At 31.3% G+C, this 26,150-nt stretch overlaps 1 protein-coding gene across 1 annotated transcript; it reads left to right on the top strand.

Moving 5' to 3' along the window:
* The first annotated feature begins 2,814 nt into the window (after positions 1-2,814).
* On the top strand, positions 2,815-8,515 carry LOC145040135 (protein FAR1-RELATED SEQUENCE 5-like). Its single transcript, XM_078988111.1, has 8 exons — positions 2,815-2,928; positions 4,671-4,757; positions 4,844-4,897; positions 5,297-5,399; positions 5,882-6,686; positions 6,799-7,057; positions 7,174-7,590; positions 7,895-8,515. The coding sequence occupies exons 1-8, from the start codon at positions 2,815-2,817 to the stop codon at positions 8,513-8,515; spliced, it is 2,460 nt and encodes an 819-aa protein (XP_078844237.1).
* The last annotated feature ends 17,635 nt before the right edge of the window (positions 8,516-26,150 follow it).

The raw sequence follows: 26,150 nt of genomic DNA, 5'->3' as shown, positions 1-26,150 counted from the left end.
TAGCCGTCACATCTCCTAGTTGAGCCTTGGAAGGTGCATTAAAGCTTGGAAAAGGAAGAAGGAACTTGGAAGAGCAAGAAGGAGCTGTAGATCTGGGATTGTGAGTTCATTCTGAGCACTTGGAGGTAATAAACTAGTTCCTGGACCCTTTTTGCACCTAGATCTATGTGTGGTTGTTGGGGCTCTTTTGCCATAATGTTATTACTTTGGGTTAGAAGTCGGATCTGGAGTTGCTACTTCAGATCCAAGTATGTTAAGGCCTGGAGAAGCATAAAGTATCATCCATTAAGTCGATTTTGAAGCCCCTTGGCCTTACACCCTAGTTTATGGCATATTTTGCCTAGATCTCCTTCTCTACACGTAAAGTTTTCAACTTTACGTGTGGAATAGGCTTGGGAAGGGTAGATCTACAGTTTGGAGTCCATGCATGACTCTAAAATCCTCTGCATGTAAGGAGATCTGAAGGGACTCGGCGAGTCCTTTGAGTGGACTCGGCGAGTAGCATGAAGTTGTGGAGAAACTCGACGAGTGAGATGAACAACTCGTCGAGTCGTATGAAGATTGCCTTGTACTCGGCGAGTCTGTTCTTGGACTCGGCGAGTCAGGTCGCGAAACCCCAAACCCTTCGAGTTATGACTCGAATCAGTGAGTCGGCTGGAGACTCAGTGAGTTGGACAGGTCTGGACTCAGAAATCGGTAAACTCGGCGAGTCGAGTCAGGAATGGAAGAAATCTGATCATTTTGAACTCGGCGAGTCAGTAGGGTGACTCGGCTAGTAGGGTTGACCTGGAAGGTTGACTTTGACCAGGACTTTGACTTTGGACCAGGGTGGACTTGGTTGTCTTTTGGGGTTCAGTTAGACTCAGTGTTGCATTGATATTGGTAGTTCAGGGAGCAAGAGGAGCAGGAGTTCTGTGAGTTGTCAGGCAGCAACTAGTGAGAGCATCAGCAAGTTCAGCCAGTGCAGGTGAGTTTCCCTTTGTGTGAATCGGTCTAAGGCCACAATGCCGGCCCATGTAGTTATGAGTAGAAGACCCGGGGGTTAGCCCTAGGCACAGTATGCTAGTATTGTTTGCAGGACGAGGTCCAGTAATAGCGGGCGGGTTCCCAAGGAATTGTTTATATATGATAGTTTATACTTGTTGTCTGTGTGATACATGTATGTGCCTGGTAGGGAGGTGAGTGTGGGCGAGGTCCCGTATCTCACCAATAGCAGAGTGTGGATGGGGTTCCATATCTCACTAGTAGCAGATTAGGGGCGAGGCCCGAACTAGAACAGGAGTGAGAGTGGGCTAGGCCCCTACCTCACTACCGTTAGGAGCATGGACGGGGTTCCATGACTCATCAGTAGCAGGACATGGGCGAGGCCCATGATAGGCGAGGCCTTAGGATAGAACTAGTTGTATGCGTCAGTTATGTGTGGTGAAATGTTTATGTGTTATTATTTGTTGACGGGCGAGGCCCTGTGACAGGCAAGGCCTAAGTAAAACAGATCTGTATCCAAGCGGGGCTCGAAGCCAGGCGGGGCCTGGAGCGGCGGGGCCGTTGTAGCGGGCGAGGCCCGAGGTAGGGGGCGAGGCCCAAGATAGGGGGTGTGGCCCAGTATGTGCAGTATGTGGTTATGCATGGTATGTGGTAGGGTGGGGAACTCACTAAGCTTCATGCTTACGGTTTCCAGTTTTGGTTTCAGGTACTTCTGGTAGCAGAGGAAAGAGCTCGGGGTGATCGCATGGCACACACCATAGATTAGACAGTCTGGGAATGTTTACTCTGATAATGAACATGTGTTTTGAAAACTTATACTCATAATATGTTTTGGAATGATGACTTTACTTTAAGTAATGATTTATTAAAAGAAATTTTTGATCTTAAATTTTGGGTCGTTACACAAATATATTTTATCATAGTGGAAAGAGGAGCAGTCTCGTTGGTGGTGTAAAGGCTGGTGTTTCCCCTTCTTCAGAGGATATTGATGTAAGGATGATGGTCGACGATAAAGGACCATCACCATGATGTCTCCATCTCTGCCAATGTCAAACCTACCGCCGTTTGTTTGAGATGGTCTTTGTCAGAGAATTTAGAGAGAAAAGGGGATATGTTTTTTAGAGAGAAAGAGGAACATGATAGAAAAATTATAAAATGGATGAGTGTATACAAGGGAGATGAAAAAGAGAGTAATGAAGTGGTGGTGTCGAAAGTGGAAACCGCGTAGGTGAGTTAATTAGTCGAGCACATGTGTCCTTTTTGTCACGGTGTCATAAACAAGAGAAGGTAATAGCATGAAGATGACACGTGTCTCAGATGAAAAGCAGATGACTCATCTCGAAGAAGCTTGTCTTCTTAAAAAAATCTCCAACCCCACGCGCACAAAAACCATATGCGTGAAAAACACAAACTAACCTCTAAGTTTATATATATATACACACACACACACACACACACACACAGAGAGAGAGAGGGAGAGAGAGAGAGATAGGTTCAAGTGTTTAAAGTAAGTATTGTGTTACTGTATGCATAATTATGGGCCAATCAAAATTAAATAAATAATTAAATAATTAAATAAATAAATAAGGTTAATTTAGTCATTTGTTTAATAACTTCCAAAAATAAACCCGGCACCATCTTTCCCTCACCTCTTGTCGCATACATTAACCCAAACCCTAGATTGGATGCTCCAGCCGCAACCTCTTCAACTGCCGCCGCCCAGCCGAGATTGACCGCCTCAGCTGCTGCCGATGACGCCCTGAATAGCCGAGCATTCTTTTGTGATGCTACTACCGACGAAGCTGGAAGCCTGGAGCTGAATCTTGCACGATGCCGTCGCCTGTGACTGCAAGGATCGATGAGTTCACGGTCACCGCCGCTTCTTCCATCCCCGGTGATGCTGGGAGCAATCGGGACGACCGTCGGGGCAAACAAATGGACCTGGTTCGCAGCTGCGTGGTCATGAGCGATCAGAAATCCTCGAGTAAGTGCATATGATATCTCTCTATCTAATCTCCTTCACTCTTCTAGTGGATTGATGTCACGAACGACGTTGTCCCTTAAATATTAACGATGTATCTTTTTTGACTGATGAAGAACCCACCAGAAGTCTTCACAAAGGTATCATTCTGTGTTGCTTTAAAGTTTATTACATTCTAATTAATTAGGGCTATACTTCAACCCAAACTGATTGTTAGTATAGTTAAATTAGATGTTTTTATCATTCTCTCTATTGTAAGAACTATATTTTTTCCAAGACTACTTTGTGATTCATGTTAAATATTGTATCATAATACCTAATGTGAATTGGTTGTCTAATATGATTGATTTACTGTAAATCAATGAAGTTTAATCGATAGGTTTAGATGAGTTTTTGGGTTTGATTGGTTGAACACAAATCATGGTTGTTTTGGTTGCTTATTTGACAGATGAATGCTTCAACTGAATTGAAAGTTGTTTTCATGCAAACCAAGTGCTCGCTAAAATGCTTCAACTAAATGGTATTTCTTCGTTTATAGCATTCTATCAGAAAAGAAAGTTTTTATGGTAATCATGAACATATTCTGTTAGAATACCCCGAATTAATATAATTATTGGTAAATGAATTCCAATTCTATCACAATCGAATCATGAATTCTAATTATGTTGGAATGGAGTATGAATATTTTCTCACTAATTTATTCATTGTATTTTCTACAGAACCTGATGCTTGAAGAACGGACCACGAAATTTGAACGATGCCTTTTAGCACCATTATTCTTTTAGAATGTATTAGTATTTTTGTTAGATTTTGATATTTTTTTTCCAAATTTGAAATTGTTTTTAGTTTTATTGTTTTAAAATAAATGTAATTCTTAGCAATTGTTACATGTATTCTATAAAAATTAATGTAATTTTTGTTTTAATTCTTCAACTGATGGTTCGAAAATTTTGTTATTCTACAAGAAATTTTGTTATTTTTGAACATACTCAAACATCTTCTGTCAGAATGTCCGAACTAAAAACCTTATAATTTATAAGATCGGATTTTTAAAATTAATAGAATCTTTAATCCTTTAAAATATGCAAATTTCCTTTATTAAATCTGTGTTAACTGACTCAAATACACTTCTAGTTAAATTAGATGATATTTTTGAATTATATTTAATTAAATAATATGTATTAATCATTTTTTTTTAAAATAAGTAAATGATTGATTCACATTTATGCATACAGTAATACAATAATTACTTAAAATAAAATAACCTAAGCTTATATATATATATATATATATATATATATATATATATATATATATATATATATATATATATATATATATGGAAACGGCAAATGAATTAACGGAAGCCTTTACCTTATATATATATATATATATATATATATATATATATATATATATATATAGAGAGAGAGAGAGAGAGAGAGAGAGAGGTGGGTACAATTGAGAAAATAAAAAAGGTTGAGAATGGGGGAATCATTCTCAGCCAATCATTTATCTAACATGTTCAAATTAAAAAAACACGCGTATCCATTTTCATTAAGGGTATCTTTGTAAATTAGCAACTTTTTTACATAGAACTTACATGTTCGTGTTATCAGGTTCCAATTTGATGATATCTTTATATCGTTTGAATCGAATATGAGGAATTCATTATCAAGATTATTTTCTTTATATAACATGTTAGCAATTATACGTTTTCATTCCATTAATCGTGAAGTTTTGCATCTGTGTTTCAGGTTTCTACTTCTTTATCAGCTTCCGATTTGATCAGGTATGTATATCGTTTGAATCAGATAGATCGGAGTTATTTATATAACTCGTTAGCAATTATACGTTTTCATTCAATTAATCGTGAAGTTTTGCATCTGTGTTTCAGTTTTCTACTTCGTTTTGAGTTTCCGATTTGATCAGGTATGTATATCGTTTGAATCGGATAGATCGGAGTTCATTATCAAGATTATTGATTTTTATAATTTATTTTGAATTACGCTTATTATATTCCTTTTGGAGTTGTTTCATCGGAGTTCATTATCAAGATTATCAAGTTTCGAATATGTATTGGAGTTATTTCACCTGATTTTTGTTAAGTAGTTTGAGATATTTATTTCATCAGTTATATCGTTGTAGTTTTTACGTTCTATACTGAGAGAGATTGCTTAATTACATCATATGATCATATATGATTTAAGTTTCTTTTAGATATTTTGTACGTTGAGGTGAGATATATTCGAAATTAACCAGGTTTTCATATTTACGACTTTTTTTGTGAAATATATTCGATATTAAGATTGTTTTTGTTTATTTATATAGATCATTTGGTGTATTATGTCGAATTCTAGTGTTATTGATGGTGATTTGTATTCTTCTATAAGTGAGAGTGAAGAAGAAGATGTTGAGAACTCATTTTCTGAAGGTATCAGTTATTGAATTATTTTGTTGTTTTTAATTTTATTGATTATCATTTATTTACATATGAATATGTTAATATGAATAAATTGTTGTCTTATTCATATATGAATAGACGTGTGATAATTGTAATTTCGAATTTATTATTTTTTTCGTTTTATTCATATATGAATTAGTTATGTTTTATTTACATATGAATATGTTAAAATGAATAAATTGTTGTCTTATTCATATTATGAATAAACGTGTATTAATTGTAATTTCGAATTTATTATTTTTTTCGTTTTATTCATATATGAATAAGTTATGTTTTATTATATATATTTTGAATCCTCATGAATTTTATGTATTCATATATGAATGTTTTTTGTTTTATTTATATGAGTTTTATGTATTCATATATATATATATATATATATATATATATATATATATATATATATATATATATATATATATTATTGTTTTATTCATGCATTATTATTTTAGGTGGTGAATCTTCAAGTTCAGTACATGATGCACAATATTTTTATGATATAATTGGAGAACATGTCTATAAGCCAGATGTACTTGTTCAACTTATTCCTTTTAAGGGTTTAATATTCAAATCAATAAAGTTGGCTATTAAAATGTATTTTGAGTATGCTGAAATTAGTGGTTTTGATGTTAGACTGAGCATACAGTCAAGGTTTGATAACAAGATTATAGAGAAGAAACATGTTATATGTAATCGTGGTGGTAAACAGAAAAAGAAATCTTGTGACACATTAGGTACAAGTGGTGTTAGGAGGAAACGAAATTCAAATTCAAGAGCTATTGGTTTTCAAGCAAAGATTATATTTGAATCTGTGTATGGAACTCCAGATTATAAAGTTTTTCAGTTTGATGAACTTCACAACCATCCACTTGAGAAGAGAAGCGATTTAAAAAAGGCGAGACAAATGTCATATTCAGAAAACGAGTTTATTGTGTGTGCTTCCACATCAAAAATAGGTCCAACTATGGATCATAAGTTGTGGGCAAGTCTGAGAGGTGGGTATGAGTTTGTAAAGCCCAAAGTGGTTGACTATAAAAATTTAAGGAGAGATATCAACAGGGTTATTGGTTATAAAGAAGCCCAAATGATAGTAAACACAATGAATGACCGTCGAGCTCACTATCCAAATTACTCATTTGAGTTTAATTGTCAAGATGATGTTTTGGACTGTATGTTTTGGGCTGATGAAATGGAGAAGACATATTATGCTGAATTTGGTGATGTTATCTCGTTTGATGCGACTTTCCGAACAAACAAGTAAGTTATTTTATCTACTTTTGTTTATAGCTTATTCATATATAAATATTTTTATATTCACTTATTAATACATCAAAAATTGACTCTAATGAACATTTTTTTTGTGTGTTAGGTATCGAATGGTTTTTGTTCCGTTTACTGCTATTGACCATCATAAAAAATTGGTTACTGTTGGATCTGGGTTGCTAAGCAATGAAAGCATTGAGTCTTACTCTTGGTTGCTTAAAGCATTTCTTAAAACTCATGGGAAAGAACCAACACTTATTTTAACTGATCAAGATGCTGTAATAAAACAAGCTGTTGAGAATGTGTTTCGTAATTCAAAGCACCGATTATGTATGTGGCATATAATGAAAAAGTTGAAAAAAAAGGTATTATTTTAATACATTTGAAATATATTACTTATTAGTATATTCATTTATGAATATTGATTGTTATTTTACTTATTATTATTTATTCATTTATGAATATTTTTGTTTTAATACAGATATCAGATGATTTATTTACAAACACAGACTTTAGAAAAAGGTTTTCGAAGCTTGTTTGGGACATTAATATGAAGCTTGATGTTTTTGAGGTGAAGTGGGGTTTGCTTATGAAGGAATTCAATCTTGAAGACACAAGATGGTTTAAAGACATGTTTACAATACGTGATTCATGGATACCTGGATATTTTAGTGATATTCCAATGTGTGGTTTAATGAAGACTACATCGAGGTCAGAGAGTATGAATTCATTCTTTAATACATATTCAGAAAGTGGGAACTTACTTTTGAATTTCATGATGAATTACGACACTGCCGTTCAAAAGCAAAGGAATACTCAACGAGAGCTTGATAAGGCATCAAAGAAAGCATCATATAAAATGCAAACACCTCGAGAAATAGAACTGCAAGCATCAAAGGTTTATACAAGTACATTATTTTTTGAGGTGCAAAAAGAAATATATAAAGCATGTTTTTTCTGTACGTACTCATATGTTGGTATTGAAGATGGTTGGGAAGTTTACATTGTGCAGCACAACAACAGTAAAAGTGATTTTAAAAATGAATTTAAGGTAATTTTACTTGTTTTTTTTATGAAAAATGTAATAATATTCATATATGAATATGATAATATTCATATATGAATATTATATGAATATATACGAGTGTTGATATGAGTAGTCTTATATGAATGTAAATGTGTAAATTTTGTTTTTGTATCAGGTTGAAATAAAAGCTGAAGAGAAAGAAATAAATTGCAGTTATGAACATTTTAAGTGTATGGGTGTTTTATGCAGACATGCTTTTACAATAATGATGAGATGTGGTGTTAAAGAAATTCCTGAAAGGTACATTTTGAAGAGATGGAGAAAGGATGTGATATCAAGAAATTATCGTTTTAGTTCTGTTCAATCCGATTCAGGTGATTGTGAAAATGTAAAGCTAGTCAATGATTCATATTATAGTTTTGAATCGTGTTTGGATATTGTAAGAGATGACAAAAAGAGATTGGCCTTGTTTGCTGAGAAACAACAAATGTTGTTGAAGGAATTTGAGAGTGATTATATTTCTCCTGGATTGAAAAGCAAGACAGATGGTGAAGTCGTATGCAAGGTTTTGGGTGTTACTATTCCTATTCCAGAAGAGATTAATATTCATGTTCCTGAAGTTCAAAGCAATAAAGGTTCTAGAATCAAGAAAAGAATTCCAAGTGCAGGTGAAGTAGCATATGAAAATTCTAAAAAAGAACATAGAATGTGTTCAGGATGTGGAAAGCGAGTTCCACACAATTTACATACTTGTCCAAAAAGAGTTGGAGCTGCTAAATCAGCAAAAGACAGTTAGAGATTTTTTTTTATTCATTTATGAATATATGTAGATAAAAACAATAAACAATAATATTCATGTATGAATAATACACATTTATATTGATATGGTAAATTGATATGTTGATATTTGTTTTTTAAATTACTATAAAATAAGTTATATTGATATTGTGAATTATTTATAAATGAATATAAATATGTGAAATTTGTTATACTAATAAATAAGTAATATTCATATATGAACTTTTTTATGTTAATATCTGAACTTTGTTATACTAATATATTACTTTGAACTTATTGCAAAGACCCCACAATCAACTTTGTTTTTAACTGTTCTCCATGACATTTCAAGTCGTTGGGGTTTGATACTTTCTTTTGAGATTGCATTTGCTCTTGGATGGTTTATTTCTTTAAAGTATCTCACAAACAAATTTTTCTGATCATTAAATAAAATAAAAGTTAGATATGTAATAAATTGGTTCTTTTATGTTGTTGTGAACTGGGTACATACCAAAGGTTTCATTATTACTCCGTATTTCCCTTCATAATCCTCCTCAACTACACTATTGTCTAGAATTTCAATTGACGGTTTCTTTAAGTTGAAGACAATCACAAAAATGTGAGCACTTTTAACAACTGGAAAGAATACCTGTTTTTATGTATATAATGGTAAGTATTTTGTTGATAAAATATATATAAAAAAACAACTTTAATTAACATACCATATCAATATCTTTTATGTTCAAGATTTTTTTGTACCCATTGGTACTGTTATGAAAGTTCTCCTTGAATTTTTCATACTTTCTTTCATCAGACAATGTTGAAGTTAAATAAGCAGTCTGTAACCAAGATAATCATACGTGAATTTCGATTGAATATATATAATTATGTTAAAGAATACATCATATTTGTATAATCATATGTGAATTTAAGTTGTAAAAAATATAATATTCGTAAATGAATACATCATATTGGTGTATTCATTTATGAATAAGGAAGGAATTAAGGTAAGAACATAAACTTACAGAAACTCCAACTTTCAAGAAGAGTCTGTATGGTGAATTTCCAAAATCCCTTTCCAGTTCTTGGTGGTTAAGTAAATCAGACCAAATGTCTAAAACTTGTCCAAAAATCTCTGTGTTTGCATATAGACTTTCCATAACTGGTCTTTCTGCTATCTAACCATATTTTGTCTGGACAACCACATCTCTGCAAATATATAATAAAAATGTCATAGATTATTATCTATATAATAATCATATATGAATATATATAAAATAAAGTTACTTACGATGTATTGCCTTGTAAGTTGAACAACCATTCACAGACAATACTCTCCTGATGTGTCAGTTTGGGTTTTGTGTCTGTTATTCTGCATTTGAAAGGTGATTTGAAAGCATCAGCAAGCTTCTTCTATCTTGGTTGATCCAGATCATTCTTTGATGGTCCTACTTCAGTAGGAATTGATACAGAGATTGGATTTGGATTAAGAACATTTTTCTTTGCTAATCTGATAACAACCTTCTGATGGTCGTCTTTGATTTGTTTCTTGGTAAGTGTTTTTTTTGGTGAAGATTCATTAGATTTTTTACTTGAAGTTTGATCTGAATCTTGACTGAGACCTAGACTAAAGCTTGGATGAGTATCTGCATGCCAGGAGATTTATCATATAAATAGTTGTAAGTTAATTATAATGTTTGAGTTTATATTTTGAAATGTTTATCCAAATTGTTACCTCATTTATTTCCTTTTGTCTTGTCAGCTTTTTCTCCTTTCTTGTTTTGATTTTCTGACTTTTTCTTTCCTGAAAGATAAAGAAATGTTATTAAGTAATTCATATGTGAATAAGTAATGTATTCATTTATGAATAAGTAATACATATTATTATTTATGAATAAGTAATAGTATATTTTTTATTTATTCATATATTGTGTTATTCATTTATGAATAATAAAACTTACTATATTCATTTATTAGTGAATCAACTATTTACCTCTATCTTCTGCATTTCCTTTTTCAATTTCTGTTTGTTTTTCTTCACATCCATCTTTCGTGTTCTTAGTTTCTGTTCCTCCTTCATTTCTATCTTCAGAGTTTTCCTTGCCTGAAACATATACATCATATATGAATATTTTTTATTTTTTATTCATTTATATAGTATATTATTCATTTATGAATAAACAATGTTATTAAAAAAATCAATATAAATATTGTAATATATTTTAAATCATTCATTTACCTGTATCATCTCCCTTGTTTTTTCAACTTTTGTTCCTTGTTCATGTATACCTTCTGATTTTTCTTTTTCTGCAAGAGTATTAGTTTTAGCTGTACTCATTGGTGACCCTGGTGAAAATTTAACAAACAAAATTGTTATTGTGTATTGATATTTTTATATATTTTTTAAAAATAAAATTAAGAAAAAATTTACCTATATCAATATTATCGAAAATAGTTTTCATTTCAGGGTGATTCCAGATTTCATCTTCTTGACTATTTAAACTTGAAACTCCAATTCCAAGGACATTGTCCACAATGTTGTCAACAACTTTATCCAACAAATTTTGATTTTTAGTTTGTTGAATAGTCTCTTCATGATTATTTGTTTCCTCAGCATGATCATCTTTTTCTTCTTCATCATGCTGATTTTCATTCCTCTTTGCATCTTTCTCTTTTACTCTAATTTTACCTTCTTTTTTATTCTTATCTGCATCATTCCTTATTCCTTCATTACCTGCTTCATTTGAATCAAACAAATAATCTACTTTGGTTGACTTGCACCATTATCACTGTCTTCTTCACAATTTCCCTCTTTATCTTCATTTTTTGTTTGATCATTTGTTTTTTGACCCATTATTAGTGTCAAATTGATTCCTTCAACTCCAATTTTATTAATTGGAAAATTAAAAAGTGTTGTGCTTTCAGTTTTTTCTTCAACAATCATATTTTTCATCTTTTTTTTGAAAAATCTAAAACTTTCCTTTTCAGGGAACTTTGTCATCGCATCATTAAACTTTGAATTCAGCTTTTCCTTCATCCTCTCAAAACTATTAATCATTTTTGATATTTTTGATTCATATGCCTATGTAACAAAAAGAAGTATATGATTAGAATTTAATATAATAATTTAATGTAATCATATATTATTAACATGTTAAAACTAATTACCTCAACAGAATGATCTTCATCTTTATCAGAATCACTGTCTTCGAGATCTGTATCTCCTTCATTTTGTTCATTAACAAATTCTTCGTTTAATTCTCCATCTCCAAATCTACCTTTTTCTTGTTCAAATGTCTCTCGATATCTAATCTTCTCTGAACTCCAATAACAAATTGTTGGACGTTTACGTGTTACTGTTAAAGCTTCCGAGTGGATGTTATCAGCATAGAACAACTGCACATAAATGATAACTAATTGATATTCATATATGAACAAGTAATATTATTTTTTACTTATTCATAAATGAATAAGTAATGTAAAGCATTATGTGTGAACAAATATATTTTTCTTATTCATATATGAATATTTTCTATTAGATTATGAATAATCAATATTATTAAAAATTGAGTATAAACATTATAATAACTTACCACCAAGAAAGCTGAAGGTCCAACAAAGAAGCTGTTATTTGAGTATGGTATGTATGAGTTTTTTGTTCTGACAAGACAGTCCAAAACATAGCTGCACCAGTCTATGTTGCTGATATCTGTTTTTCTTGAAATATAACTCAAGGGAAACAGGTTGCATCTTCCCATTGATGTTGACTCGCAAAAAGTGTTGACAAAAAGAACTAAGAAGTTCAATTTGAAATTGAAATCAGCTTGTGTGGTAGAAACAATAACATTTTCGATTGCACTCAGTCGGATGATTGAATCTTTTTTAAATTGTTGTTTCCATTCATCATAACTTGTATCATCCTTAGGCCATTGATCCAGTTGTGTAAGTTTGGTTCCACCAATTGGTATGCCTAACATGTCATGAACAGACTCTGCTGTTACTTTCAATTCCTTTCCTTCAATATCTATCACCATTCTCTCATAATCAAATTTTTGAAGAACATAAAATCCCAGCTTCAGTGGTATATCCGTGATTTTCATTTTTAACAAAGCTCCAAAACCCATAGACCTTACAAATTCTTTTTGTTCTTTGCTCATCCCAAGGATTATAGATAGTAATGCCTCTGGTGAACATCTGTTTTTCATTGAGTAAAATTCTTTTACCATTGATTTTTTTTTTGTCTTTTTTGATTGGTGACTCCTTTTTTTTTGCCTTCTTCGATGGATGACTACTTTCAAAATCAGAGTCTGAATCTTGTAGTTGTTGTTTTTCATGAGTTTTCCTTTTTGATGGACTTTTCCTGCTTTGATGTTTCATTTTCTTTGGTACTTTTGTTTCTTTTTTATCTGGAAAATGAAAACATATAATATTTGAATAACTTACTGATATATGAATATGATATATGCTCGTTGATTTAATAATATTTATTTATTTAAAAAATATAACTAATATATACAATTTTATTATATATGAATATATTAGATATGATAGGAATTTTGTACCTTTCGCATTTTTCCTCTTCTGCATTGATCTTGTTTCTCTCATTGTTGGTGAATCTTTATCGGAAATGTTAGTGTTCTTACCTTCATTCAATAGTAAGTATAAGATAAATGAGTTTGATATTTACGAATGAATATTTTGAATAAAACATATGTATTCATATTTTTTTTATTCACATATGAATATGTTTTGTTATATTCATATGTGAATAGAACATATGTAAGTGATTCTTGTTGTATTCACATTTGAATAATATATGTATGGCAGTAAGCTATGTTTTATTCATATGTGAATATAACATACATATTCACGAATGAATATTTGAATAAAACATATGTATTCATATTTTTTTTATTCACGTATGAATATGTTTTGTTATATTCATATGTGAATAGAACATATGTAAGTGATTCTTGTTGTATTCGCATTTGAATAATGTATGTATTGCAGCAAGCTATGTTCTATTCATATGTGAATATAACATACATATTCACGAATGAATATTTGAATAAAACATATGTATTCATATTTTCTTTATTCACATATGAATATGTTTTGTTATATTCATATGTGAATAGAACATATGTAAGTAATTCTTGTTGTATTCACATATGAATAATGTATGTATGGTAGCAAGCTATGTTCTATTCATATGTGAATATAACATACATATTCACAAATGAATATTTGAATAAAACATATGTATTCATATTTTTTTATTCACGTATGAATATGTTTTGTTATATTCATATGTGAATAGAACATATGTAAGTGATTCTTGTTGTATTCGCATTTGAATAATGTATGTATGGCAGCAAGCTATGTTATATTCATATGTGAATATAACATACATATTCACGAATGAATATTTGAATAAAACATATGTATTCATATTTTTTTATTCACGTGTGAATATGTTTTGTTATATTCATATGTGAATAGAACATATGTAAGTGATTCTTGTTGTATTCGCATTTGAATAATGTATGTATGGCAGCAAGCTATGTTCTACTCATATGTGAATATAACATACATATTCACGAATGAATATTTGAATAAAACATATGTATTCATATTTTCTTTATTCACATATGAATATGTTTTGTTATATTCATATGTGAATAGAACATATGTAAGTAATTCTTGTTGTATTCACATATGAATAATGTATGTATGGCAGTAAGTTATGTTCTCTGTTAATATAACATACATATTCATGAATGAATATTTGAATACAACATATGTATTCATATTTTCTTTATTCACATATGAATATGTTTTGTTATATTCGTATGTGAATAGAACATACGTAAGTAATTCTTGTTGTATTCACATATTAATAATGTATGTATGGCAGCAAGCTATACATATTCACGAATGAATATTAGTTTTGCTTGTGTTCAGAAGTAAACAAAACATATTTTATTTACCTTTTTGATTTGTTCTTGGTTTTCGTTTATATGTATTCTTCAGTGTTGTTGTCGTTTCTGTAAGGGTAAGTAGTTAATATTAGGAAAACATAAGCAAAATGTTAAGTAACGTTTGTATTTTGACAGAATAGTTTTGAATAAAGATGAAAAATTAAGAGATGATGTAAAATCATTTATATATCAAATAATAATGGATGATTCTTACAAAAATTTCAAGTAAATAAAGTAATAACGAAGGAGGGTTACGAGAATGAACGAGTATCATAAATTTCAAGTAAAATTGAAGTAAACAACCTTTTTTGAAGAATGAACAGTGTGAAAACAATGTTTTTAGTTATAAATCAACTAATAATTTTCAAACATTACGAGAAATTTCAAGTAATCAAGTGATAGTTTTAGAAATGATTCGAAATCGTTAAAAACTCGAGATAAAACGCTGATGGTTACCTTTCATTGTCAAGAGTGAGGAAATGGTCTCGTTCATGTTTTCATCGGAAGACATTTTTCTTCGTTTATGTTATTTGATGCTTCTGCAAATGTGTTTCTTCTTGTTGATTGTTCTTCAAATGGTTTTCGAGTTATGGTGTATCAAAGAGGGAAATGGTGCTTTTCTGTCGATATTTGACGTGATATCAAATTACTCAAGTGCCCTGACGGTTTAATGTTTTTTGATTATTTACAATTTTGTCACCGCTCATTAATGTATTTGGATTATTTACAAGTTTGCCACCGTGCATTTTTTAAGCTCATTAAATGATTGGCTGAGAATGGTTCCCCCATTCTTAACCTTTTTTTTTCTCAATTGAACCCTCCTCTCTCTCTCTCTCTCTCTGTATATATATATATATATATATATATATATATATATATATATATATATATATATATATATATATATATACATCAAGGTTGTGAAAATCGTTCGACGATAGCTCGAAGGTCAGCTAGCGTTAAACGATTAATCAGACTAGGCGACGATTCATCGGGGATTAATTGGGGACCCTAATTTGTTAATAATATTATTTAAAAAATTAGAATATCCTAAAAAATAAATATTTGAAATTTTTATATTTTAAAAATTCAGTATTTTGAAAATTTTAATATAATATTTTAAAATTTTAAAATTTAAAATTTTGATGTAATATTTGAAAATAATAAAATTTTAATTTTTAAATTTTTTTCTCATCTATAACCTCCGAGGACCGCCAATGACCACCATGCCCATGTTTGATCAATTTCTGCAACACTGATATATATATATATATATATATATATATATATATATATATATATATATATATATATATATATATATATATATATATATATATATATATATATATATATATATAGATGAGATTTCAATTGAGAACATTTCTTATCGTGAAAACATTTAAGAACAAATTTAAACCACGTAATTTTTTTTAATTAAAGTTATAAAATAATATTCATATAAATCAAAAACTAGTTACAAAAATTAGAAAACCCACTAACTAATACCACTTACCACCCAACTAACATCACCCACCACCACTACCTACCACTCGCCACCACCACCCACCACCAACCACAACCCACCACCCATCACTACGTACCACCCGCCACCACCACCACCACCACCCACCCACCCACCTACCATAACCACCACTCGCCACAAGTTTTTTTTTAAAAAAGCTACATTTAAAAAAAAAAAACTAAAAATTAAAAAAATAAATAAATAAATAAATAAAAGCTGCATTTAAAGAAGAAACTGCAATTTTTTCAAAAAAAAATGTATTTTTTTAAAAACTAAATTTTTAGGTGCATATATGCATATTTTTTCAAATGCATATATTTATATTTCTTATAGTATAATATTTGTAAGTAAATAATAAAAAATCCCATTTTTATAAAAGTAAATTTTTAAGTGCATATATGCATTTTTTTTTCAAATGCATATATGTGTATTTCTTATATTATAATATTCGTAAGTAAGTTATAAAAAATCTCATTTTTATTAATTAATCTATAAACATAATAGTACAAGTATTTTATTCGATACAAAATAAAATATAAAAAATAAAAAATGCTACAAATTTTAAAGCATTTTCATGTTTTCGTATAAATATTTCCTTATTTTCTTCAATTTATCATTTTTCATCTATTTAATATTCACCACAATTTCTTCCAAATCTACAAGAAAATTAAAAAATGATTGATGCAAAAACACTCATAAAAATACATATGTGATTTCCATATGATTACTATATGAATCGAATGTGATTCACATATGAATCACATGCGATTCACATATGAATCACATTTACATATGACATCATATGGAAATCACATGCGATTCACATATGAATCACATGTGATTTACATGTGAATCGCATGTGATTTACATGTGAATCATATGTGATTTACATGTGAATCACATGGGATTCATATGTAAATTACATATGATATACATGTGAATTACAGGTTATTCATATGTGAATTACATGTGAATCACGTGTAATTGTGATTTACATGTGAATCATATGTGACTTACATGTGAATCACATGTAATTGTGATTGAAGTGTGAATCACATGTGATTCATATATGAATGACATGTGATTCATATGTGAATCATGTGTAATTGAGATTTACATGTGAATCATATGTAATTCATATGTGACAAACTTGTGATTTACATGTGAATTACATCTTATTTATATATGATTTTCATGTGAATCACATATGATTCTATCAAAAAATTTCAAATGACTCTCTTACCAACAAGTTGCATTTTACATGTGGGACCCAAGTAGAATAATCAAAGGGATGCAGCAAAGGAGATCTTTTGTCCCAGCTTTTGGAAATAATGTAAGTCTGTAAAATGCATACTTCATTGAACATTCGTCCTGTAAAATGTAAGTCTGTAACATGTCTCATTCATCATCAGTGAAGACAATCGCATAATGATTATCAAATAATGTTAAGGGATATCAACTGGATTGTAATAACAATTACACATATATTAATCTGTTAAACTATTTTTCCACATACATTGTATTTTTAAATTCTCATTGAATAATATAAGTGTAATCTGAAGATAGTATCTCAAATGACGAAGGAACCAAGTTTGAAAAAACATCGAATAACGTTCACTGGTATCTAAGGTATGTATTGAGCTTGAATCTAACTTAGGGTTTAAGGATAAAGTTTTGGCAGAATTTTTTACTGAGTAGGCAGGAAGTGCGATACGGTGGACGAATTTGGTGGTAAATTAAAGGAAAACAAGGTTGATATGCTTGATTACTTTATTCAAAATTTAATAAAGATCATCCATGAGATTTTGGTTCTGAAAATGAAGTGTAAATCTAATAAGGATGCTAGTAAATAGGATGATAATGGACCAAAGTCGATGGTGTGAACTAACCTAAAGAGATCTAAGTGTAGATCTAGATCTGGTGAAATAAGTAGGCTGGTGAAAACGAGATCGGAGAAGAGACAGTAAGGAGGTGGTTCCCATCAAGGAAGTTTCCTGTAAGATGCTTTTACGACTGATTCATGCTGGCGATTCCGGGGCCACGGTTCTGGAAGATGAGAGGTGGAGGTGGTTTCCGAATAGTGAACCAGTGGAGATGAAAGAAGGAAGCGATGAGAAGATCTAGATTCGACAACGTTCTGGTGGTGTTTAGTAGTTTTCTAGAGAGAGTGAAGAATCAGCTCAATGATTCCAACGAATTAAGGTGATTTTGGCGACGTTAGGGTCGTTCTGGTGGAGGTCCGTTGACGGTGACGATGGTTCAGATTATCTTGAGAGATATGTGGAGAGAGAAAGATGTGAGAGATATGTAGAGAGAGAAAAAGGAGAGAGGTATGTAGAGAGAGAAAGAGGAGAAAGGTATTTTGAAAGAGTAAGAGATGGGAGATATGTACCGATAGAAAGTTTATCAATTGTTTTCAATATAAGAAATGTTCTCATTTGAACTCTCTCTCTCTCTCTGTCTATATATATATATATATATATATATATATATATATATATATATATATATATATATATATATATATATATAATCGTTTGTTTTAAGATTAGTAGAAAGCAACATGTTTTTTTTTAATTATTTGAATTTAGGATTAGTATATATATATATATATATATATATATATATATATATATATATATATATATATATATATATATATATATATATATATATATATATAAAATCGTTCGTTTTAAGATTAGTAGAAAGCAACATGTTTATTTTTTTTTAATTATTTGAATTTAGGATTAGTATTAAACCAAATTAATAGTTGTTTTTTTTTTATTGATTAATTAATGGTTTGTGAATTCGCTTTGTTTATTTATAATTGATTTGTATATATATAAAAACTGAGTGGGTTGTGCGGTATGTGAAAAATGAGTTTTGACAATGATGTGCTAAACAGCTTAAAACAAGATAATAATAATAATTTATAAAAAAAAGGTTATTTGACAGTGATATAGTAAGCGTCTTGAAAAAAATAGAAAAAGATGAATATATTTCAAGTTAAAAATATTAAATGCATATATAAGTAATTATTTGTTTTGTTTCTGCTGCATGAAAACGAATATTTTTATGGTTTGTTTTTTATTATAAAAGAAATAGAATCAGCACAGGAAAACATGGACAAAAGGTTGTAGACAAAGGATCGCATGTTCCGTTAATGTCAACATATTGCTTATCCTTGCTTTCTATCACCGACAAATATGATCGACATGTCTTTTTTCTCTCTTTTACTCTTGATAAAATTTTCCTATTTTTATTTCAATTTATAGGAGCACCTGTATTGTTACATTCTTATAAGCTGAAAAATGTTATAATCTGCTCTTGTTTTTATAAAAATGTTAAACCATTTAATAAAAATAAAAAGTTTAATATGAATATGAATATGTAAACATTAAATATTTTATAAAATAATTGAAAAAGAAAGTAAATGAATGAGTTTGTAATATTTATGTGAATTTAATTTCAAAGTAATAAAATAATAATCTTACATGAATATGAATAGAATAAGAACCTTTCATATATATATATATATATATATATATATATATATATATATATATATATATATATATAACCATAAATTCTGAAAATTTAATATAAGAATGAAAAACCTACAAAAATAACAAGTGAAAAATAAATAAATAAATAAATAAAATGTCATACGATAAAATGAAGAAGAAGACACGTGACAAAAAATCTTTATTTATTAGAAAAGAACAGTAAATTACACAAATCTATCATATAGTTATTCAAATTTGTAATTTTTTACAAAGTTTTTTTTCCGCAACTATAAGGTCCTTCAAGTTTCATGTCTATCAATTTTGATTTTAATCAAAATAAAATCACAAATATCATTTATTTGGTTTTTTTACTATTATTCTTAAAGTTTTAAATAACGTAAGGCGTAACTTAAGGAGATAATTTTCTATATAATTAATATTTTTATATGTATTTTTAACTATTATTCATTTTTATACACATATATGAGTTCAGACGGCGTTTTGACGAAGCTTGGCGGCAGATGCAAGCCTTGGAACCGTGACGAGCCATGACGAGCTTTTTAGAACCTTGATTATTCCATATCAGATATACTTGTGAAATCCAGCAATGAAAAAAGAGAAATAAAAAAAACATTGTCGATAATTTCAATTGTAATTATTAATCAAAGATTTACAAAATTTTATTAATTTACAAAAATAGAAGTTTTGTTTGTAATTTGTAATGATTAAAGAAACGATCAACGAAGGAATATGAGTCAAAGAAGATAAATGCATCAAGCCGTCGAGTTGAATCTGAAGTATCATTCAAAATTTGAGAATCGAATTGTTAAAGTTTATGGACAGTATTAATATCAAATTCTTAGATATATAGAAAAGAGTGAATTTTAAGGGGCGAGAATCAAGAATTTTAAAATTGAGTGAATGTTAGAGGGTACAAATGTAATTTAGCTTTTAATATCATAAGGCTAGGAGATGACAAGTGGTACCAAAATGATTCTTTTATTATGTACGAATATTTAAATTAATTTCATAGCCTCTATCCATCCATAAATATTAAATTTTATTGTGTTATAAATTAAGAGTAAACTAAATGAATGATTCATGATTGTCTGAAAATTACATTTTAGGTACAAGTGTTTTTCCTTAACCATAGGGTCCTATGTTTGGAAGTTGTTTTTGACTTGGGTTATGATCGAAATGAAATGACAAAAATACTCTTATATGATTTTTATTCTTATATATTTTGGTTAAAAGGAGTGGTGTTCGGTAGAACAACTCCACCTAGGCGTCCACCTAGGATTTACCATGAGCAAGGAGTGGTGTTCGATGGTGTTGGCTAAAAGGAGTGGTGTCCGGTAGAACCACTCCACCTAAGCATCTACCTAGGATTTACAATGAGCAAGGAGCGGTGTTCGATGGTGTTAGCTAAAAGTAATGGTGTCCAGTAGAACCACTCCACCGTGTTAACCCTAGGGGTGCGGTGTTCCAAGTTTGCAATCCAAGCCACATCGAATTCCGTCCACCCCATTCCATGCAAGCTTATTTATTTCTCCCATTATAGAAGCCTCACTCTATCCTTTACCTTCCCCTAGTCAAATCTAGGCAGCGAACCTGACCAATCATACATATCCCTTATATTCCTCGTATCGATACATCCATTTCATATGAACATATTTTGGCCTCGACCCTCTCTAACACGACCATTCTTATCTTACCCCTTCAATAATGAACCCTACTTTAAAACCTGATATATTTTGTGGTATTCTTCCCATTAATGGTGGTGATTTTAAGCCAACAAACAATATAGGGTATTCTTATATAATGTGTCTTATATCTCAATAGTTTGTTCTCAAGTGTTAGGTTGATAAATTGTTGAATATCTTGGATTATACTTGATATATAGAAGAAAAACCCTAATTTCGACGAAGAAGATAAAGACAAAAAATATGAAGTTTTTTGTCAAAACAAACCAGGGATAAGCATAACCAAAACTCATATCCACACCAAAAAATTATTGGGGAACCTTTGCTTTTTTCTTTCTTTCTCATAAAGACCTGCCTCAATCGCCTTTTTCTTGTTGTAAAGCTCCTAGATTTCCTCTAATACTATACAACAAACAAATGCATTGACGAATTGAATATAGGTTAAATTCATGTTTTTAATAGGATCGATTAGATAAATTGACAAGGGCATCTATAATTGTGTGTAATGTTGGATAGAAATTACCTCGGTTTTAGTTTTTATATAAGATTAATTAGTTTTAGTGGATTCATGTTTTTATCGTAAAAAAATCAAAATACATTGGGTGTAAAGTGGTAATAACCACTCGAGGTGAAGATTGTTAGGTGTTGTCCGGAGAAGATGAATATATTGAGGTTAGGGGTATTGGTAGGCCTATACACATATAAATACATATATACATTTATAGACACACGCATATGCATGCACACACACATACACACATACACACACACACACACATATATATATATACACACACACACACACACACACACATATATTGTAGCATCCTTAAAATTTTAAAAATATATGCATTGTATTGAATTTTAATATTAAATCGAAAATTGGTCCAACATGATAAAAATTATGAAATCTCGAACATTAAGTTTAGCGAGTATCTTTTTATGTTAAAATGTTCTTTACATGTTGTTATTATGATCATTAGAACTAGGTTTATACTAATGATTGTGTGATTTTTGTTGTAACAATGAAATGGAGGATTGCTAAGTATTTAAACTGCAATCGAGAACGTGAAGTGTAATATTAGGGTTATGTGACGCATAGAGGGTACTTTGACATAGAACAGTGAAGTACATTACTATTATGAAAATGGGGTTAATGCTATGGTAAACTCAACGTATTATATTAGTATTATGCAATGTGTTTTGAAGTATAATGTTGAATGGGGTAGAGCTAGCTAGAGCATGACACATGAATACACGACGTGTACGGTTGGTAGACCCAAATAATATTATATTCATGATGGATTTGTATATTAACCTCATTTTATCATCCTTCGAGTTCCATAGCCCTATTAAAGAGATTTAAGGTTTCAAGGCTTCAATTTTTGAAGCAAATCCAAGGGAATTCAAGGAGGAACAAGATTTAACTTATCCATGTTCATTTAGGTAATTCCTTCTTCTTCATTTAGTCAAATTCTTACGATGATCAATTGTGGAGCTTGAAGGAAATTCCAGAAGTTGATAATTATGCGTTGAATTCTAAATGTCATGTTGTTATAAGTAATATGAACATTAATTCAAGCTTTAGTTGTTGATTCCTTATCTAAATTATTGAATTTGACGTAGGTGATCTCAAACCCTAATTAGGTGATTTGGGAGAAAATGTAAATTAAACTTATGACTTAATGAATTAAGTCATATTGAGAATACATTTGTAGAGCTTAATTGATCTTGAGACAAAAATTTGAAACATGAAATTTTTGTAATCATGTAAATAATCATTGTGAAAATGAAGTGGGGCTAAGCTCTTTATGAGACAAATCATGTTAATAAAAGCTTAATATGGTAATTGAATAGATATTTGGCAAGGATATTTAGTTAAGGAAACTTTTGTCAAGAAGCGCCAAGTGAAAGACAAGGTTGATAGTTAGTTTTCACTAGATAGCAAGGTGAGTACATGTAGTTTTAGTGAGGGCAACTTTTTTCAAGAAGCACCACGTGAAAGACAAGGTTGATAGTTACTTTTCACTAAATAACAAGGTGAGCACATGTGACTTTTTTCTTAATAGGATGTATGGTTTTACTAAGAATTTTAACTCTATGGTTTCCTTAGAAAGAATATTTTTGTGTCCTTAAATAATTTATAAAAGATAAAAGAAAAATCAAAGTCTTAAGTACTTAATGCTTTTAATGTAACATCCCAATTTTCAAGACCAAAAATTTCATTTTGATATAACGATTTAGAAAACATTTATAAGAAAACATCATCGATTCACATCATTCCATAAAACTATAATCAGATGTTTCAAAACCATATCATAAAAACAATAATAATGTCAGAGTATAATCCCAAGAATCTCATAATGCGGAAATCCTGTGTGTGTGTGCGCGATGTGCTGCTACCGTGCGAGCTCCTCCTCCTTCGATGAAGAGGCACCTGAAAGCAATACTAAAAATTGTAAGCACAAATCTTAGCGAGTTACCCCATCATATCACATACCATACATAACACATACTGCCAAGCATATCCGGGTGCCTGGCCTTCCCTGCAGAGCATATCGGGATGCTCAACCTACCCATGCTAGGCATATCGGGGTGCCTAACCTGCCCCTGTCAGACATATCGGGGAGTTCGACCTACCCCTCCGGTTTATCTCAACTGGTTACGATGACTATCTCACCCCTACTACTACCACATAAAAGCATAACATAATCATACTGTCAGGTATACCGGGGTGCCCGAGCTACCCCTTGGTCATATCGACCGGACATGGGGACTATCCCCCCTACTATCACATAACATCATATCAGGCTAGCACATAATCATAACGGATAACAACATACTAGACATCTATCACAAAGACAATCATCTCTACTATTAATCTTACAAGTGGGCCGGCCTTGCTGCCTTTACCCCACTTCTACTGGAGGGTAACTCACCTCAATGTCGTGAAGTGTCTGAATTGTCCTTGATGTCGGGATCAACTTTTCTAAACTCCTACACATAACAAACTTCCTTAATTACCATTTCATACTCTCAACCCTTTCAAGGGTCAACTCAAGTCAAAGTCAAAGCCAAGGTATAAACCATGCTCAAAGTCAACTTTTTGGTCAAGGTCAACATCTGGTTGACCCAACTCATCGAGTTGGTCCCCTAACTCATCGAGTTCCATAATCCTCAAAGTGTTGGTACTTTGATCCTACTCGTCGAGTTCTCCTTCATACAGAATCGAGACCTTTTTGCTCATGACTCGTTGAGCTCATCCTTGAACTCGTCGAGTCCTACTTCATACAAGTTGAAGTGTTTAGTCCTTGACTCGTCGAGTTCTTCCTTGAACTCGTCGAGTTTGTTCTTGAACTCATCGAGTTCTTCGATCTTCAAGTACATATTCATGTCCATCTTGTTAAGTCCTCTTCTAGACTCAACCGGATCGATCAATAACCAAAAAGGTTGGAGAACCATAACTTGACTCGTCGAGTCCCATGAACGACTCGTCAAATCCCCCAAAGGCCATGTCCATACAGTTGATCTCAGTCGGGCTTCATGCATCCACAACATAGATCTGAGCTCCTAGGGCCTGTAACACCGTAAAATTTTCAAACAAAATTTTCATTTAAAATCGCATACTTTTCAGAACATATTGTATAAAAATCTCGTTTATTCAATTTACAAAACACAACCCCATTAATAATCCAAGATCCTCATAACTCTTTATCTGGTGTGTATAATCAAGCCGGTGTTGTCCTGTGATCCTGAGAAACCTGAAACACATAACACATACACGTTAAGCACAAATCTTGGTGAGTTCCGTAAAATACCACATACAACACATAAGTTACTCGAGGTTATAACTCGGTATAAACCTCCGGTTAATGTGTCTTAGCGGGACCCTCCAGTCCTGTATCGTTGGACCCTTCGGTCCGATCTATATCGTTGGACCGACCTTTCGGTCCGGTCTATGTAACACATAGCATATATATATATATATATATATATATATATATATATATATATATATATATATATATATAACGCAATGCACATAAATCTCAAACATACATATACATATAAGAACCTCCGGTCTGCATATAGATACCACTCAAGGTAATATATAGTGAGAAGACTCATCTGACAAGCAGCAAGTAAAGACCTCGCTCCCAAATCTCGAACTAGCCTGCACCTAATCACAAGGGATGCATATTTCTAAGTGATACTCTAATCACAACTCTAATGACTGAAGGTTATTCTTCCTCTCTATAAATCTTTGGAGTGGATAAAAGACCATTTTACCCCTCCATGGTCTCCACTACTCATGTTGACTAAATCCCCAAAGTCAACAAAAGTCAAACTCGAGTCAACAATCCATGTTTGACCCGACTCGCCAAGTGCACCCTTGCGACTCGTCGAGTCCACTTATTTTCCTAAGAAATCTTGTGACAGTCCAACTCAGCTTGTCGAGTTGACCCCCAACTCGTCAAGCTATCGCATGATTCAGTTCTTCGGGACAAACCCTAACCAACTCATCGAGTCGGCTCATCGACTCGACGAGTTCATTCATACCAAATGTTCATTCACACGATTTCAATCAGATCTATTACTCCAAACACTAGATCTATCATCCCAAGGCTCACTAATCACGTAATGCTTCGATCTTTACGTTCATACATGAGGTTATTGCTCCAAAATGCTAATATATGACTTTCATGAAGGATTTAGCCCATCAACCCTCATTTGAACAGCTAAAGCTAGGACACCTAGACTCTAAGGACCTTAGGAGGTCCAAATCTGAGGTTTCCAACCTCAAACCATGTCTCACTCAACTCATAGATTCAAAAGGATGGAAGCAAATCCCTAAAACTCCCAAAATGAGATCTAGTACAAGGAATGAGCAAGATGAGGACTTTATACCTTCTTTTAGTAGCTGAAACACTCAAAA

This window comes from Lactuca saligna, chromosome 4 (assembly GCF_052625555.1).
Source record: "Lactuca saligna cultivar CGN05327 chromosome 4, ASM5262555v1, whole genome shotgun sequence".
NCBI classification, from domain to species: Eukaryota; Viridiplantae; Streptophyta; class Magnoliopsida; order Asterales; family Asteraceae; genus Lactuca; species Lactuca saligna.
This window is presented reverse-complemented; position numbering and strand designations above follow the sequence as displayed.

What these genes read in the sequence shown, in the direction of transcription:
- LOC145040135 (XM_078988111.1), top strand. Translation starts at nt 2,815, where the DNA reads ATGCCGTCGCCTGTGACTGCAAGGATCGATGAGTTCACGGTCACCGCC. An exon ending in TGAGAACTCATTTTCTGAAG is followed by an intron (nt 5,400 to 5,881) that starts GTATCAGTTATT and finishes TTATTATTTTAG; the next exon opens with GTGGTGAATCTTCAAGTTCA. An exon ending in TAGAACTGCAAGCATCAAAG is followed by an intron (nt 7,591 to 7,894) that starts GTTTATACAAGT and finishes TTTTTGTATCAG; the next exon opens with GTTGAAATAAAAGCTGAAGA.